Source organism: Oncorhynchus nerka, linkage group LG1 (genome assembly GCF_034236695.1).
Source record: "Oncorhynchus nerka isolate Pitt River linkage group LG1, Oner_Uvic_2.0, whole genome shotgun sequence".
Taxonomy (NCBI): Eukaryota; Metazoa; Chordata; class Actinopteri; order Salmoniformes; family Salmonidae; genus Oncorhynchus; species Oncorhynchus nerka.
Window position 1 is genome coordinate 11,791,992 of NC_088396.1, and position 17,472 is coordinate 11,809,463.

At 43.7% G+C, this 17,472-nt stretch overlaps 2 protein-coding genes across 11 annotated transcripts in view; one reads left to right on the forward strand and one right to left on the reverse strand.

Moving 5' to 3' along the window:
• LOC115139874 (formin-like protein 2) overlaps nucleotides 1-12,975 on the forward strand; it is a 119,774-nt gene extending 106,799 nt beyond the window's left edge. For 2 of the 8 annotated variants that reach the window (XM_029677756.2, XM_029678374.2), the window contains 12 exons: nucleotides 23-43; nucleotides 1,596-1,720; nucleotides 1,882-2,084; nucleotides 2,307-2,541; nucleotides 4,452-4,520; nucleotides 4,640-4,720; nucleotides 4,947-5,076; nucleotides 5,469-5,632; nucleotides 5,860-5,961; nucleotides 6,071-6,169; nucleotides 6,634-6,772; nucleotides 9,736-10,331. In XM_029677756.2, coding sequence (XP_029533616.1) covers nucleotides 23-43; nucleotides 1,596-1,720; nucleotides 1,882-2,084; nucleotides 2,307-2,541; nucleotides 4,452-4,520; nucleotides 4,640-4,720; nucleotides 4,947-5,076; nucleotides 5,469-5,632; nucleotides 5,860-5,961; nucleotides 6,071-6,169; nucleotides 6,634-6,772; nucleotides 9,736-9,860 — 1,493 coding nt within the window. In that variant the 3' untranslated portion in view covers nucleotides 9,861-10,331. Of the gene's footprint in view, nucleotides 1-22; nucleotides 44-1,595; nucleotides 1,721-1,881; nucleotides 2,085-2,306; nucleotides 2,542-4,451; nucleotides 4,521-4,639; nucleotides 4,721-4,946; nucleotides 5,077-5,468; nucleotides 5,633-5,859; nucleotides 5,962-6,070; nucleotides 6,170-6,633; nucleotides 6,773-7,437; nucleotides 7,556-9,735 lie in introns of all 8 variants that reach the window. The other 6 variants (XM_029678202.2, XM_029678021.2, XM_029677844.2 and 3 more) reach the window with 6 other exon arrangements.
• A 405-nt stretch (nucleotides 12,976-13,380) lies between these two features.
• LOC115140231 (pre-mRNA-processing factor 40 homolog A) overlaps nucleotides 13,381-17,472 on the reverse strand; it is a 39,076-nt gene continuing 34,984 nt past the window's right edge. For all 3 annotated transcript variants that reach the window (XM_029678671.2, XM_029678590.2, XM_029678502.2), the window contains 4 exons: nucleotides 17,120-17,216; nucleotides 16,944-17,005; nucleotides 16,675-16,836; nucleotides 13,381-14,234 (listed from right to left, as the gene is read on the reverse strand). In XM_029678671.2, the coding sequence (XP_029534531.1) occupies nucleotides 14,145-14,234; nucleotides 16,675-16,836; nucleotides 16,944-17,005; nucleotides 17,120-17,216 (411 nt within the window). In that variant the 3' untranslated portion in view covers nucleotides 13,381-14,144. The remainder of the gene's footprint in view (nucleotides 14,235-16,674; nucleotides 16,837-16,943; nucleotides 17,006-17,119; nucleotides 17,217-17,472) is intronic.

Genomic DNA, 17,472 nt, shown 5'->3' on the forward strand with positions numbered 1-17,472 from the left:
TATCTTGTTTTCTGCCAACCAGAGGGACCCATCAAACTGTTCTGTAGGTTTTTTTCTGTCATGTGGTCGTGTTTTCACTGTTCCTCCTCTCCTGAGTATTTGGAAATGGTATTTTTAGTCATAACACCAAACGTGAAGACAAGACACACACACACACAGGAGGAATGTCTGCATAGAGATGGCCATTTATGCCCTATGATTTGTTTAGTCTAGCCAAGCATGAAATTGGACTCTTTTGTTTCATGCATTCTCTTTAAATTCTCTTGCGACTGTTTGCAGACTCCCCCAAAATATTCTTCATTCTTCACAGCTGTACTGTAGAAGGCTTGAGCCCACCAAAATATGAAACCACAGTCTATCCACAAAACAAGGACCACAGGACATGGAGTCCTAGTTGGGATCATTTGTCATCATTCTAGGATCCTGAACTGCTGGGGTCTTTAGCCTGTTACACATAATGGGACGAGACAAAATACAGTACAATCTGTCTTACTTAGTCTTGACTGATGGGAATGCACTGAAAATGCCACATTTCCAACTCCTGCACGGTCTCCATACTTGTACTCTACCATGTGCGTGTGTGATTTATTGTAATGTCAGGAAGTGTCTGTTGTTGCATGCTCAAACACATTGACGTGCCACTGCAGGTAGGCTGGTATTGATAACAAGATAGGAGAGTGTTGCGCAAGCCTGGAATGCCCTGGTTGTCACACTCTCCAATCCTGATCCTTATCGCTAGGCTCCACGGTACCTCTGTCTGTCTGTGTGCTAGAGAGGTTACCCGGGGAGAGGCAGTCAATCTGGGTTTATATACTCCGTATGGCCATAATCTTTGTCTATATAAACACAATATGCCACTGTGCCAGGGATGACAACCCTAGCCATATGCACATTCAATATCATAGCTAACTCAATTTGGTGTCCCCCAAGGCACTATTCTGGGCCCGCTACTGAACAGTATGTCTTGGTTAACTGAAGGTTAAATCAATAAACTAGCGGCTATGGCTAGCAGTAAAGAGCTAGCCAGAGCACATCATGCCCTGCTGTAGAAGTGGCTGTAGAGCACATCTCCATCTCTCTCTCAGGCGGGATTTCATTAAATCGGCTCTTAAGATGAGACCGACGGCCAGTCTCAGCCTATTTATCTATCTACGGAGGGAGGCATATCCATGTGTGTCACCACCACCAGTCACTGATAGGACTGTGTGTGTCCAAAATGCCACCCGTATTCCCTATATAGTGCACCCTATTTCCTATATAGTGCAGTGGAGGTTGCTGTGGGGAGAACGGCTCATAGTAATGGCTGGAATGGAGTCAATGGAATGGTATCAATCATGTGTTTGATACCACACCATTGACTCCATTCCAGCCATTATTATGAGCCGTCTCCCCCTCACCAGCCTCCACTGATCTTGTGCACTTCTTTTGTAGTACTAAAAGTAGTGAACTACATAGTGAATAGGGCACCATTTGGGATCCATGCAGCCTATGTCTATCCTCCATCACACAACGTGTGCACTGTGTGTTTGTGAGAGCGATGACAGAGAGAGGTAGATGGTGTGTTTGCTGACTTATTCCTCTGTGTTCCGGTGCAGCCGTGAAGATTAAGAAGCCCATCAAGACCAAGTTCCGTTTGCCGGTGTTCAACTGGGTGGCACTGAAGCCCAACCAAATCAACGGCACCGTGTTCAACGAGATCGACGACGAGAGGATACTGGAGGTAGGGAACCGTCCACTCACCCCCACGTATATGCACTTCACACTTTGATCTTCTCTAAACGCTATGTTGGTCTTCTGTACTTCAAAACAACATGTAGGCTACTCACCACAGGGTTGCTTAGGATTCAAACCTTATCACTTGAAGTGTGTTTTCAACCTCAGGACCTGAACGTGGATGAGTTTGAGGAGATGTTCAAGACGAAAGCCCAGGGCCCGGCCATCGACTTGGCCGTGAACAAGACCAAGATCATCCAGAAGGGTCCCAACAAGGTGGCGCTGCTGGACGCCAACCGGGCCAAGAACATGGCCATCACCCTGAGGAAAGTGGGCAAGGCCCCCGAGGAGATCTGCAAGGCCATTCAGCTGTAAGACGTCATGGACTCCTCCACAACACGACCTAGTGGTCTTCTTAATCTATGTAGCACTGCGAATGAGGGTTTTGTTTGTGTGTGTGTGTCTGTATAGCAATAGCGTCTGTGTGCATGTCTGTGTCTCCAGTCCGTGTCTGCCTGTGCCTCCGCATAGCGCGCATTTCTGTGTCTAATAACCGACATCACCTGCGTGTCCCCCCACCCCCCTCCCGTCAGGTTTGACCTGCGCACCCTGTCGGTGGACTACGTAGAATGTCTGATGCGCTTCCTGCCCACGGAGAACGAAGTGAAGATCATGCGTCAGTACGAGAAGGAGCGGAAGCCCGTGGAGGCTCTGACGGATGAGGACCGCTTCATGATGCACTTCAGCAAGATCGAGCGGCTCATGCAGAAGATGACCATCATGGCCTTCATAGGCAACTTCTGCGAGAGCATTCAGATGCTGACACCGGTGAGGCTGTCTTAGGGCTTACCTGATATGATTGAGGTTATATGTGACGGGAGAGGAGGATTCGGTCTTCGGCCCTGTATACACTCAAGTTGTGCAACTGATGTACAATGCTTTTGGGTTTTGTGATACAACGGGGTGTTTCTGCACACAAAAAAATTACACAAGCATCGTGTGAACATTTTTGTGCAAACCAACTAGGGCTGGGCGATATGTCCAAAATATCATATCAAATTTTTGACAGTATTTGATGTTTTAGAATAATACAAGTTCTAACTTTGCTTTATGAGTAGTGTGACCCTAGGGTGGCAACACATACCAAAAATAATTTCCTGCATTTTCATTCATTTCTGCATTTCCAGCACTCATTTGAGGTCATTTCCACACTGCCACATAGGCCTGCACGATTTGGGCAAAAAAATCAAGGCCATATTTTTAACCAAATGTTGCAGTCGCGATTTGACTTGCGATTTAGAGCAAAACACTTGGGTGAACTGTTGGAATCATGGAAATAGAATGATTATTCTAATTCGATATAAATGTATAGTGGGCACTTTGAATGCAGTGTTTGACATGACAACGAATGAAAATGCCAGGGAGGAGTTATTGTGACTGGATAGGAACCAAAGTGTTGGTCAGTGTTTCTTAGGGGACCCTATAATGTTTAGCTACGTTAAATGTTTCTTCATGTAGCCAACATATTCATGCTTCCTTCGCCTATTCCTCTTTGATTTAGAAGATAATGTTGCATAAACAATATGCTGATTTAGGCCGTCACCGTCACTGGTATCAGTCTGTATAGTTAGCTAGCTCAGTACATTTATTAGACCGCTAACTAGCGATTAACATTAGCAGTAATGCGATTTACTTAAACCTTGCTAAGAAAAGACAAACTAGCTGTTTGCAGGTATAAGAAACACAAAATAATAGTGTAATTATAGAACCCTTGTGGATTTACATTAAGAAGCAAAGTGGAAACAACATTGTCATCAGCATTATTGCATTGACCATGCAAACTGAACACAAGCGTCTCGTGGTCAAGCAACAACAAACACTCTCCTTGAGTGATAGGGGGCGGGGCTAGGTCTGTGTGGAAAGCGGTATGGAGAGAGATGACTCACTTGTATTTATTTAGCCAGGTAAGTTAACTGAGAACACATTCTCGTTTAAAGCAACATCCTGGGGGACAGTTACAGGGGAGAGGAAGGTGGATGAATGAGCCCATTGGAAAGTTGGGGATGACGGCCAGATTGGGAATTTAGCCAGGACACAGGGTTAACACCCCTGCTCTTTAAATAAGTGGCATGGGATATTTAGTGACCACAGAAAGTCAGGTCACCCATTTAATGTCCCATCCAAAAGACAGCACCCTACAAAGGGCAACGTCCCCAATAACTGTCCTGGGGCATTGGAGATATATTTTAGACCAGAGAAAAGAGTGCCTCCTACTGGCCCACCAACCACTTCCAGCAGCATCTGGTCTCCCATCCAGGGACCAACCCTGCTTAGTTTCAGAAGCAAGCCAACAGTGGGACGCAGGGTGGTATGATGCTGGCCCAAGTAGCAGTGTAAAAATGTACATTGTGTACAAAAATGTACATTTAAAAATGTACATTACACACGGCATATCACATTTAACAAACCAAAAATTCAAATAGCGTTATAGAAGGTAAAGTAAAAACCCAAACCGGTCTGTGCATTAATACCGGTATATAGTAAAATACAGTATACCGCCCGGCCCTAGGACCAACTCTCCATTGTATCATAAATATATCAGTCATATCACAACCATTGTCAAATGTGTTGTAGATCAGTTGTACAACCTGAGTGTGTACAGGGCCTTCTTTAGTTGGACTTATTCTCCTCTTGTCTGAATTTTGTTCTACTTCCTTCTTTCTTTCTTTTTTTTACAGCAACTTCATGCGATCATCGCAGCATCTGTGTCAATAAAATCCTCACAGAAACTCAAGAAAATTCTAGAGGTAAGCGACCAATAACAGATTTCTTTGCATCGAAAATATTCCGTGCTGATTTTTTGTTGTTTGAAATACTGTTCCTGGCTGCCTTCTGTGTTGATGTTCCAGTGCTGTTTCCCCCACAGATTATCTTGGCTCTCGGAAACTACATGAACAGCAGTAAAAGGGGAGCGGTATACGGTTTTAAACTACAAAGTTTAGATTTGGTAAGAGATTCTCTCTCCCATCCTAAATATATTGCTAGTGCATAACGTGCTTCAGGATTGTCATTGGCCGCATCCCAAATTGCACACTATTCCCTATTTAGTGCACTACTTTGAACCACAGCCCTAATGGGCCCACGTCGAAAGTAGTGCATTACAAAGGGAATAGGGTTCCGTTTTGGGATGTAATTATCTTCGCACGCCTTTTTAAATCCTCTTATTCCCCCAGCTACTAGACACCAAGTCGACAGACCGGAAAATGACACTGCTGCACTACATAGCCAACGTGGTGAAGGAGAAATACCAGCAGGTCAATCTGTTCTACAACGAACTGCATTACGTGGAGAAGGCCGCAGCAGGTACGATTCACAATATGGCCTCTTGATATTACAGTGAAAGGGCTGATGCTAAAATCAGAACCTAGGCTGCACCCTATTTCCTACATAGTGCGCTACTTTTGACCAGAGCCCTATGGGCCCTGGTCTAAAATAGTGCACTATATGTGGAATAGGGGTACCATTTGGGACGCATACCTAAGTCATTGGGTTGTAGCCGATCTTTGGTCCGCAGACAATTCTGTTGCGCCTTCAGTCATCTGCCGTTTTGTGCTACAACGGACTGTGATGTCGTTCTCTTGCTGAGGAATTGACACCTCCAAGCTGGGTGTTACTCTGAAGAGCTGTGCTGTAAACTCCCTGATTTGAACAGTATCCAATTGTGTGTGTGTGTGTGTGTCTGCGTGCTATCTCAGTGTCGTTAGAGAACGTTCTGCTGGATGTGAAGGAGCTCCAGCGGGGAATGGACCTGACCAAGAGAGAGTACAGCATGCACGGTCACAACACCATGCTCAAAGACTTCATCACACACAACGAGGGCAAGCTGAGAAAGCTGCAGGACGATGCCAAGATCGCACAGGTAAATCTCATCTCACCGAATTGATTTTGTGCCAAACTAATACAGGGACTTTAATAAAGGTTTTAGTTCAGGACTAAGTTTAATCTGGGTCTGAGAAACTGGCCTTATATGTTTGACAGGACGAACTTACGATTGGCATATGTTTCATATGTAACAGATGTTTCGATGCTAAAGAACGTCGAAGGGAAAACACGAATGCAAAATGTGCAATTTTTTCTCTCTCACAGGACGCCTTCGACGAGGCGGTCAAATTCTTCGGCGAGAATTCCAAAACGACGCCCCCGTCTGTGTTCTTCCCGGTGTTTGTGCGCTTCGTCAAGGCCTACAGGGTGAGACTAATGTCCCAAGCCCCCCCACCTGCTCCTGACCAACCCTCATCCCTGTTCCCCCAGCTGTGGAAACGCCTCAGTCTAAGTGTGTCTGTGTGTGTTCTTTCAGCAAGCGGAGGAGGACAACGAGCAGAAGAAGAGAGCGGAGCAGATGATGATGGAGAAACGTCTGGAGCAGGAGGCCATGATGGACCAGGAGGACAAGAAGGTAACCTCTCCTCCCTCATCTATATCTATCTCTCTCTCTCTCCCTTCCTCCTCACCCACTTCCTATAAGATAAGCTTATCTTTCTCCCACAGCTCTACCTGTCTCTTCTTCCCCTAACTCCGCCCCCTCCCGCTCTCCCTCCTCCCCCACCTGCTGGTGGGGCAGCTATATTAGGTACTGCAGACACCTAGTGTATCACATCAAGTCCAGATAAGCCACCATATATAACCAGTAAACATAAACTGTTAGTAAACCAACCAGGAAATATAGACGGTGTATATATATAATATAATGTAGAACCTTTCCAATGGACACATTAGAGTGACAGCTACGGCTCTAGGTTTTATAGAGCTATAAAGTGTAACACGGGGACACCCTAATGCTGTTTGAATAGTCGAAAAAGGCGCCTGTGATTTGACTGTGTGTGTACGTCCGTGTGTGTGTGTGTGTGGTCTCCCCACCAGTCTCCGTCCCATAAGAACACCCGGGGCAGGAGTCAGCAGCAGGAGGTGATAGCTGAGCTGAGGAAGAAGCAGGTGAAGGATACGGGCAGCCGCCACGTCTACGAGGGAAAGGACGGAGCCATCGAGGACATCATCACCGGTAAACAGGACCGGGGAGCCAATCACCATCAGTTCTACAATCACCCAACATTACTTATACACACACATGCGTGTACACATACTGTATACGCGTACACACACACACACACACACACACACTGGGTGTTCTGCATGCAAGTCCTCTCCTGTGCTCTAATCCAGTCTCATTCAATCATTAACATGGGTTTCTAAACCCCTAACAAGTACGTTGCCTCTGAACTATTGAAATGTTTGAACTGTCAAAGATTCGATCCTAAGGCTTTATTTAACCTTAATCATGTGTTAAAAACATGCATTGACAGTCCAGCTAAACTAACCTAGACACTTGGAGCCGGCTCAAATGTGTATACGATCATTATCTGCTCTCTGCTTTTTCAGAAATCCCCGGTTGGAAGATTCCCGAATGTCCTACTTATTCTGTACTGATTCCAGGGAATCCTCCAACCGGGGATTTCTGGAAGACCTGGGAGTTTTGTGAAAGTTCACTGAATTTTGAAGCCCTTGTAGGCCTGTAGTAGACTGTAACCCTCTATAGAATGTGTTAACGTTTCTGTGCTTCAGTCTTCTAATGCTGTACGCTGTAGGGTGTTAACTTGTTCTAAAACCCTGTAGATGTGTGCTTCTCCTTACTGTCTTGTCTTGGCTGTTGTCGTTGTTTCAATGCAGTGCTGAAGACAGTGCCCTTTACCGCCCGCACAGCCAAACGGGGCTCTCGGTTCTTCTGCGAGCCGGTTCACAATGAGGAGAGCCATTACTAAAGCTTAGAACTCTCTCTCTCTGAAAGGTTGCTGTAAATACAGTTTCTCTTCTTTCTTTCCTATCTCTCTCTTTCGCCGTACTCTCACTGTGTGTTGTGTGTTCCCTCTTCACTCGCTCACTCTGTGGGTGTCACTTACGTGTGTGTTTGTATGTGTGGGGGGTGGGGGGGGGGTGGTGTCTGTCCGCCCCTCCTATGAGGTGAGCATGAGGAGGGAGGTGTCGCTGATGTCAACTCCGTTACCCTGCATGAAGCGTGTCATCCCTGTTATATACTTTCTTATCCATTTGTATCATCACCCATAGCAGACCATAATGTCACAGACATTTTCCTGTCGGTCAGTCAGGCCGTTGATATTTGATAAGAGTGAGAAACCAGCTCACTCTATCTCAAATCAAATCAAATCAAATTTATTTATATAGCCCTTCGTACATCAGCTGATATCTCAAAGTGCTGTACAGAAACCCAGCCTAAAACCCCAAACAGCAAACAATACAGGTGTAAAAGCACCTGTATTAGTAATACATCCACTGAGTGTACAAAACATTATGAACACCTGCTCTTTCCATGACATAGACTGTTCAGATGAATCCAGGTGGAAGCTATTATCCCTTATTGATGCCACTTGTTAAATCCACTTCAAATCAGTGTAGAGGAAGGGGAGGAGACAGGTTAAAGATGGATTTTTCAGCCTTGAGACATGGATTGTGTATGTGTGCCATTCAGAGGGTGAATGGGCCAGACAAAAGATTTAAGTGACTTTGAACTGGGTATGGTAGTAGGTGCCAGGAGCACTGGTTTGTGTCAAGAACTGCAACGCTGCTGAGTTTTTCACGCTGAACCAGTTTCCTGTGTGTGTCAAGAATGGTTCACCGCCCAAAAGACATCCAGCTAACTTGACGCAACTTTGGGAAGCATTGGAGGCAACATGGGGCCAGCATGCCCGTGGAACGCTTTTGACACCTTGTAGAGTCCATGCCCCAACGGGACTGGGAGGTGCATCTCAATAGTAGGAAGGTGTTCTTCATGTTTTGTACACTCAGTGTATATCAATCAGACAGCATGGTAAGTGCCCTCTGCTGTTAAAATAGCTGAAGTGCTATCTAGGCCGTAGCCCAACGGATTGTCACTGACTTCCATCCAAGATGTTTATATTGCATGACATATGTTATGTTGACTAGTATTAATGCCAGTAGTTATGTGGTATAGTGTATTGTAGTTCTGCTTCAGTATAGTTACTATTGTCAACATAGCACAGTAGTGTACCCTATAATTCTATAATATATTGTAAGTTAGGATGTGTTGATCTTGACTCATTTTAAAATGGCTGTGGCATTATACCTTGCTTGTGTGTCCGTCTGCCTTATCATGAAAACTGAGTGTCGTGTTCATCATGTATTACTGCTGCTGTTCGGGTTTCTGCATGCCACTGGCTTTCTCCTGCTTCATACCTAAAAATGTCCCCTGTTCCCAGATCCCCCCTATCTCTGATCCAGGGTGTTACATCTGTCTTGCTGATGCTGAGCCTTGAAACTATACGTAGCGCTCTGGACCAGAGCTACAGTTCCCCACCTTACCTTGTGCTTGGCTCAAATGCCTGGTGATGGAGCACAATCTGATCACCTGACTTTCTGTGGCCTGCCAGGGCACCTTTCTAACATATTGCATGAAGTTGTATTTTCTGACACGTGTTCTCGGGTCTTGGATGTCACGTGTGCTTTGTGTGCCACTAACCTACAGCCAGATGCATGAATTAGCGATTTGAAGGGAAAAGCCTCAGTATTTCCGAGCAGTTTAATTTGCATCCTATCCCCATGTACCTGGCTGAATGCTGTTCTTTTGGTTTTTGGTCCGTGTTCTATTCAATATGAACTTTTTTGTTGAAAAAAAATAATAATTTGGTTCATGATAACTATTCCAAAGTTTTAGTGCAAAGTTTGATGCTTAGCTCTATTTTTGTCATGCTGGTAGTCATTCTGCAAAGCAGCCTGAGTTTTGAGACACAGAAAAACAAATGCTTTGGTTTGTTCTCCCTTTGTCTTAGCTTTGGCCCTCCTTAACACCTCTAGTCATGTCTTATTCTGTCCCCTGCCCCCCTATTGGCTGCTCGCTCCCACCGCTGCAAGGACACTGTGAAAACACTGGAGTGACTCCTCTGGTCACCCTGCTTCTTTAACCTCTATTTTGTCTTCTCTTCATCCATCCAGCCCTAAAGAAGAATAATATTACTAAATTTCCCAATGTCCACTCAAGGGTAAGGAATTCCTCCAATAGCACCCCTGTGGTGGTGGATGTGTCCCAGACCTGGCAAGCATCTCTCTTTTTTTTTTAGAACCTCCATTCCCTTTAAGTTACCTACCGCTGAGGGCTTTCCCTCCGCGGTAGGTATGTCTGAAATCAAAGAATGCAAAATTCTATTTAAAATGCCCTTCATGGAAGACATTTCCAGCCTTTTTGAAATTTGTAAAACATGTTACTTCTCCATTGACAAGGCTTGTATAAAGGGCCATCCATAGCTTGTTTTTTTATTGATTTACAATCAGGTCTTTTCTGTAGGCCTGTTTTTGTTTTACGTCCAGAGAAGTGAACGGAGGGGGGAATGTTTCTGTAGAACTCAAGCTGCTTTGCCTGACTGGCTGCCAACGCAACCAGCCTCTGAGCACAGCTGAAGGCCCTGGCAAGATGACTGACACATCTTCCTCCATTCCAGATCTTCGCAATCAGCCTTACAGGCGAGCCGACGCGGTGAGGAGGAGCGTCAGGAGACGCTTTGACGACCAGAACTTGCGGCCGGTCAACAACTCTGAAGTCGTAATTTGACGAGGGAGAAGTGCATGTGTTAGGGGCAGAGGGGGAGTGATGTGGAAAGTGTAGCAGTCTCTCACTCTTAAGGACTGAAGGAGAGATGATGGGTCTGACAGGTCAGTTATAGGGAACCTTTGACAAGCCAAGTGCCTAAAACTTACTTCTGTTCAGTTGTTGTTTTGCCTCCTGTTTGTCTCTTGTGATTTTTTTATTTTTATTACTTCAAGCAATACAACTTGATCTGGCTTTAATTGTATTTTCCTTTGATATGTAAAACTGGACACAGACGTCTGTAGCAGGGATTCCTGAAAGAAGTGTAGAATGTAACGGGTCACGGTTCCCTTAGGTGTCGAAAGGTATTCCGCCACAGGGGATGAATATGGTATTTCATAGCTAGTATCTTACTACATTCCTGGTGCTACTGCCATCACTCTTAGAAATTACACAATGTGCTCGAGTGGCACTTTAAAGAACGCATTAGCTTTTCCATTGTTACTAAAGGGCTAATGTACTTTTTAAAGGGGACATACACTATATATACAAAAGTATGTGGATTCGTCTGTTTCAGCCACACCCGTTACTGACAGGTATATAAAATCAAGCACACCGCCATACAATCTCCAAAGACGAACATTGGCAGTGGAATGGCCTTACTGTAGAGCTCAGTGACTTAATGTGGCACCGTCATAGGATGCCCCCTTTCCATCGAGTCAGTTCGTCAAATGTATGCCCTGGTCGACTGTAGGTGCTGTTACTGTGAATTGGAAACGTCTAGGAGCAACAACAGCTTAGCCGCGAAGTGGTAGACCACGCAAGCTCGAAGAACGGAACTGCCGAGTCCTGAAGGCAAGTTAATGTAAATAAGAATTTGTTCTTAACCGACTTGCCTGGTTAAATTAAAATTGCAACACTCACTACAGAGTTCCAAACTGCCTCTGGAAGCAACGTCAGCACAATAACTTTGTCGGGAGCTTCATGAAATAGGTTTCCATGGCCGAGCAGCTGCACACAACCCTAAGATCACCATGCGCAATGCCAAGTGTCGGCTGGACTGGTATAAAGCTTGCCGTCATTGGACTCTGGAGCAGTTGAAACGCGTTCTCTGGAGTGATGACTCCATGACCTCACTAATACTTGTGGCTGAATGGAAGCAAGTCCCCCCAGCAATGTTCCAACATCTCGTGGAAAGCCTTCCCAGAAGAGTGGAGGCTGTTTTAGCAGCAAAAGGGGGACCAACTCCATATTAATGTACATGATTTTGGAATGAGATGTTTGACGAGCAGGTGTCCACATACTTTTGGTTGTGTAGTGTACATGTCTTACTTTAGTATATTATAAAGCAGTGATCCAAAACAAATATGTTCAAAGAAAGTACTTAAGCGAGTATGAGGTAGACATATGTACACCAATGTATGACCACAGAGAAATCATATCAAAGACAATATAGCTCAGAGAGGTGTGGCTTTCTCAAGATGAGACCAGGCTAATGTGAATTGTATATAGCTAGGCCTCCATATTACGGTTATGACGGTATTAACATCTCATTTATCAGTGTTAACATGGTTAGTGGACCAAGCCGTGAATAGATAGAACTATATATTCTCCTCATGTAGACCTCAAGTGCCATTCACATGCAATGCTGTTGGTGGGGGCCCTGGAGCCACAATAGCTCTGGTCCAGGTCGTTGTTTGGTCGTACGATTGTGCGATCACAGCCAAACTAGACCAGAGCGAGAGACACAATTGACTCAGAGCGAATAGGAAAGGTGCTGAAACAAACACTTCTCAGCAGATATACTTCCAGTGAAGTGTAGTGGCTGCAAGTAAGGCACTTTAGGCTACTTGAGGAGCTTGTCATGAAAACTGGATTCCAAGATTTTTTTTACTCTGAAAACTGCTATCGGCTAATGAATCTCTAGGAAACTGTCAACTCACTCTTATAACTTTAATGTATAGTATTTAACCACTGAAAACTGTTCCCATTCAGTATCGCTCATGTGACCCACTTGGACAGTTGTTTTTGATAGTGTTTAAGTATGTTAACATGTCAGAACAGACGTTTTTGAAATGTACAGATATTTTGATAAATGTATGCATTGTTTTATACTTCTTAATCTACTCATTACCATATAAGGTTAATATTGTACATATTGTTTAAAACACCATGTCATATACAATTTCTTATTTTAACGTATCTTTTGGTCCATTTTGTATTTTTAATTTAAGACAAACAGATGTGGCTTCTCTTGAACATAATGATCTAGTGTGTGAAACAGGACGCCCTGGTGTCACACTTGCCCGACAGTAAAGTTATTAGATCAATGGCACCCTATTCCCTATATAGTGCACTTCTTTTGGCCAGAGCACAATAGGAACTGGACAAAAGTAGCGCTCTATAGGTAACCCATTGACATTCAGAGAAGCTTCCTGTGGTCTTGGGACTGTAAATGTCCACATTATAGCATGCGCAACAAACCACTCATCTCTAGATTTCCTGTGAACTTAACCACTCATCAGCTTCATAAGACTGGATAATATTGGCATGTTATTAACTTCATGTTTTTTTAGGCAATATGTGCTTATTACAAAATACTTGTTAGATTGAGTTCAATGGATATGATCAAATAAACTGTCTACACTGTGTGCATCTTTACTTCAACATTCGTTTAAGCAGACAGCTTGTCTACTGATACAGAATCCGTCTCGTCCTATGTAATTACAGTTGCAATCATTACCCACTCATCCCTGTTGTGCCGACTGCCACAGGGCAGCAACCAAGGCTCTCCATTGGTCAGTCTCTGGCCAGCTCTGCTTATGTTGTTGGAACTCAGTCTTGATTTCTTCTGCACCATGTTCTTGGGCCTCCCTCCTACAATAGCACTCATTACTTACAGCCTGCCTAGCATGTCACAGATACTAATAAGCCTATTGAATGAGTTCTGAGAAGAGGTCCTCATAAAAGAATGATCTAAGGAAATAATGAACCAATAACTAACGCTATTTGTAGGAGGACGTATGTTTGACTCAGTAATTGTACATGAAGGCTAATCCATGTCAACTATTTTATTACATTTATAGATCAGGTCACAAGGACTTTCAATTCCTCCAACCAATCCTAGACGTAAGATTAATTTTAAAATGTCTCGTTTCACCTGTTTGTTTTTTTAATCAAATGTACAGAACATGGATTCTTCAAACAGACTTTGGGACAAACGGTGAATAACTACTTCCCTATATAGTGCACTACTTTTGACCATGGTCCCTGGTCAAAAGTAGTGCATTATAATGGGAATAGGGTGGCATTTGGGACTCAAACTAAGAAAATGTACTGCGAACTGCAGGGCAATGTCACTGTGAAGAGCAATGTTAAGATGTGCTTTTAATCCATTTAGATATCAAACTAGTAGCAAAGAAAAACTTCTACGAATGACTACAAATTACAAAGAGAAAGGATATTATCAAAGGCAACATTTCAACACAGTAGACCTTACTCTGATAAAGCAGTCAACTCAGCATGTGACCACTTCCCATTATGTAAGGAAACAAAGAAAATATGTACCCAGCATTCTTGTGCAGCGGATTCATTCCCATAGTTTACATACAGTCAAAGTAGGGTTGCGAAATTCTGGTAAACTCCCCAGGAATTAGGAGAATCTCCCAAATGGGAATTCCTGAAAACCCGGGATTTTGGGGAAATTTACCAGAATTTTGCAGCACCTGTCCAAGCATGTGTGGCATTACGCTGAAAAGGAAGCACTAGGGGGAATGCATGTTGGATGAAGTGAAGAAAGAGAGCATGAGGAGAAACAACATTAAGGAGCATCCAGCTGTTCTAGTAGAGTCCTCCTCCTCTTCTCCAGCTCTCCTTCACTCAGCTCGCTGCCTGATGTGTCCCAGCCACCCTACAGAAAGACATCAAAACCCACATTTTCCAACAATAATTATGAGGCGATGGAATGTCACATTTATCTGTTTAGAAATTAAAGCACTAAGCATCTAGTCCCCCTTAAGGTGTCATAAGTATTTGGAGAAATTCACTTGAAGTGTAGTAGACCTTCACACCTGTATACGGGTTGAAAATACCAAATATGGGTACTAATTGGAACATAGTGGTTGTACAGTAACACGCTATACCTGTACACAGACAATCTGTAAATAGCACACCCAACTACCTCATCCCCATATTGTTATTTATCCTCTTGCTCTTTTGCACCCCAGTATCTCTACTTGCACATCTATCACTCCAGTGTTAATGCTAAATTATTTCACCTCTATGGCCTATTTATTGCGTTACCTCCCTACTCCTGTACATAGATTTTTCTATTGTGTTATTGACTGTACGTTTGTAACTCTGTTTTCTTGTTTTTGTCGCACTGCTTTGCTTTATCTTGGCCAGGTCGCATTTGTAAATGAGAACTTGTTCTCAACTGGCCTACCTGGTTACATAAAAAATAAATGTCAGAGCTCTGGCTCTGCGCTTCACAGCTCTGAATGGGTTTTCACTGACAGCCGTTCTGAACTTCAGCACTGCGCGCGACAGAAAGTGGCCTCCGTCCCTCCCAGTAATTGGCTAACTTTAGCAAATGTTTTTATGTCTGAGTGAGAGAAATGCTGTAAATTACAAGGACTATGTATTTTGACAGATGAGAGGTTGAGGATTATAATAAATACCGCTTTGATGTCAGACAAGAAAGCGGAACACCCGTGAGTCCAAATCTGCACTTCCACATCATAAAAATCATGTCATATACAGTTTATGATCACTATGTTTGATGTAGAGCTACATGATGACATACCCTTGGTTCGGAATACAATGAGCCTGTTTATTGTTAAGAAAATGTACCGTGGCACACCAGCGTATGTGAGGGGAGCGAAGCGAGGAGCAGAGCGTGCCCAATTTGAATGGAACACCGAGCGGGATTCCCAAAAGGCAGGAGCGTCGGCCTTCGCCTGCTCCAATTTCGACAAATGAAATAAAAGTATTCTAAGTCACAGCCTATATGCACAATTTATACACTAATGATTTAATACAACAAAATGTTGTTTAAATGCTGTGCGCTTTTAGGTTCTTACCAGCCTATTGTGTGTCGCACTTGCAAATGCTTCAATGGATTTCTTTGTAGGCTATAACCTTAAAATAATATAGCCTAAATGATTAATTATCGTTCCTTCTAAGGCTCCCTGTCTGGCTCCTGACCTATTTAGAGTTATCTCCTGTTTAATATGACATGTAGCCTATTGAAATGATAGGCTACATGTGCTTCTTACATTCCCCTTTTCATGCTTATGGAAAGAGAGGGGGGACAATACATGCCTCCAACTTTCTCACTCATTATTCACGATTCATTCATGACTATCCATAATCATGTAGAAGTGTTCAGAAACATTTATTTACAATAAAAGTGACCACATTTACCATTCATTTCTATTGGGCACAACATAATCCAAAACAAACTACAAATGCATCCAATGAGTTCGTAGTCACAAGCTTGATGTAGTCATATGAGACCAAATAATAACATTTTTGACTACTTTAACCCTCTAGAGTCTGAGCCCTGTATAACCCATGGGAGAGGTAGGCGGTTCTAAACTAACATGGAATTGTTTTAAGATGGTCATACAAAGGATCATTTAGCTATTATATACTTCCATCATTTTTTAAAAACCGGTACCTTCAGACGAGTCTTGTTGGCGTCCTAGGGGTAAAGGGTAAATGCCAATGCCAGTGTGTAAACCATTTGGACACCACAGATGTTTTCGTGAGACAATAGATTTTTGGGATGTCTCTTGGTCTGACAAACACCATTCTAGCTCTGCTACCTTTCACCACAGATGTGGAAGGGGTCAATATCGGCAATTGTGATGATTGAGACAAAAAACAACAACATCTAGCTTAAAACACAGATTTTTGTATTATGTTAATTTGATTTCCGGAGGGGCGTGACCATTGTACGCCAAGGGTTAATACAATAGTAAATATACTTGACACCCTCAAATGGTGGTGGGGGTGACTAGATACATAAAGTGCTTTACATTTCTAAATGGAAAATACCCTCAAATAAAGTGACATTCTGTACTATCACCTCATAAAACATTGCATCTTAAATCCAAAATTAAAAGTTGTAGCTTCACTGTCCAAATACATATGTAGGGGAGTCTACATAGTGACTCGTGTGACATTTGGGATGCACTAAGAGGATAGTACAAAATATGACCTCTGCACCCAGGATGAGCCAAAACGCTTCAATAGCAGTACAAGTGGTGTTTACTGGAATGGTGTATTGTTTTTTTTAAGCTTTAAAAGCCCAGGCTGGGTTCAGTGACCGGAATGGGACGACTCACCTCCTCCTTGGTAGATTTCCTTTTAGGAGACTTCTGCTTGGAGTCAGAGCGACTCTTCCCCCGGGACTTGTCGCTCTCTTTCTCCTTCTCCTGGTCCTTCTCACGCTTGCTGTCCCTCTCTCTTCCTTTATCTTTTCGTTCGCCTTCAGATTCAGGAGACTGCTGAAAGGTCACAATACCCAGCACATGGTCAGCCATTGCGCTCCACATTCTTTCCCCGAGTGGCCCAATCATTCCTCCAAAAATACAGTCCAGTCCTGAGAACCTACCGACTTGTGACGCCTCTTCTTTCCCTTCTTCTTGTGCTTCTTGGACTTCTTATAACTTCTCTCTGTTGACCAAACGGACAGGGATGTCAGAAAATGGCCGCCACACATTTCTTCCATGTAAATGTGATGAGAAAATGCCTAAACGTAAAAGTATTATCAACGTGAAAACCACTGACCAGATTCACCGCTGGAGGAACGCTCGGACGGGGACTTGGACTGTGAGCGCTTCTTCTTCTTGTTGTGATAATCGTCTTCACCATCAGACTCCGAGCCCTGCAGAAAGAAGGGTGTGAGTAGGAGGGAGGTTTGTCTGGTCAGGTGCCATGCTGATACAGATTCTGGCCTCAGAAACTGAATATGTAATTATATGAATTTGTATATTGTACCTGTAACCCCCCCCCCAAATTAAGAAATGACTAAATAAATAAACATTTGGTCACAAAACAAAATATCTCCACAAGTGTATAGGGTGGGTCTGTGTTGATTTGGAATTGGGCCATAGAGGGGGCTTGGCCTGTGCGGTGACGGG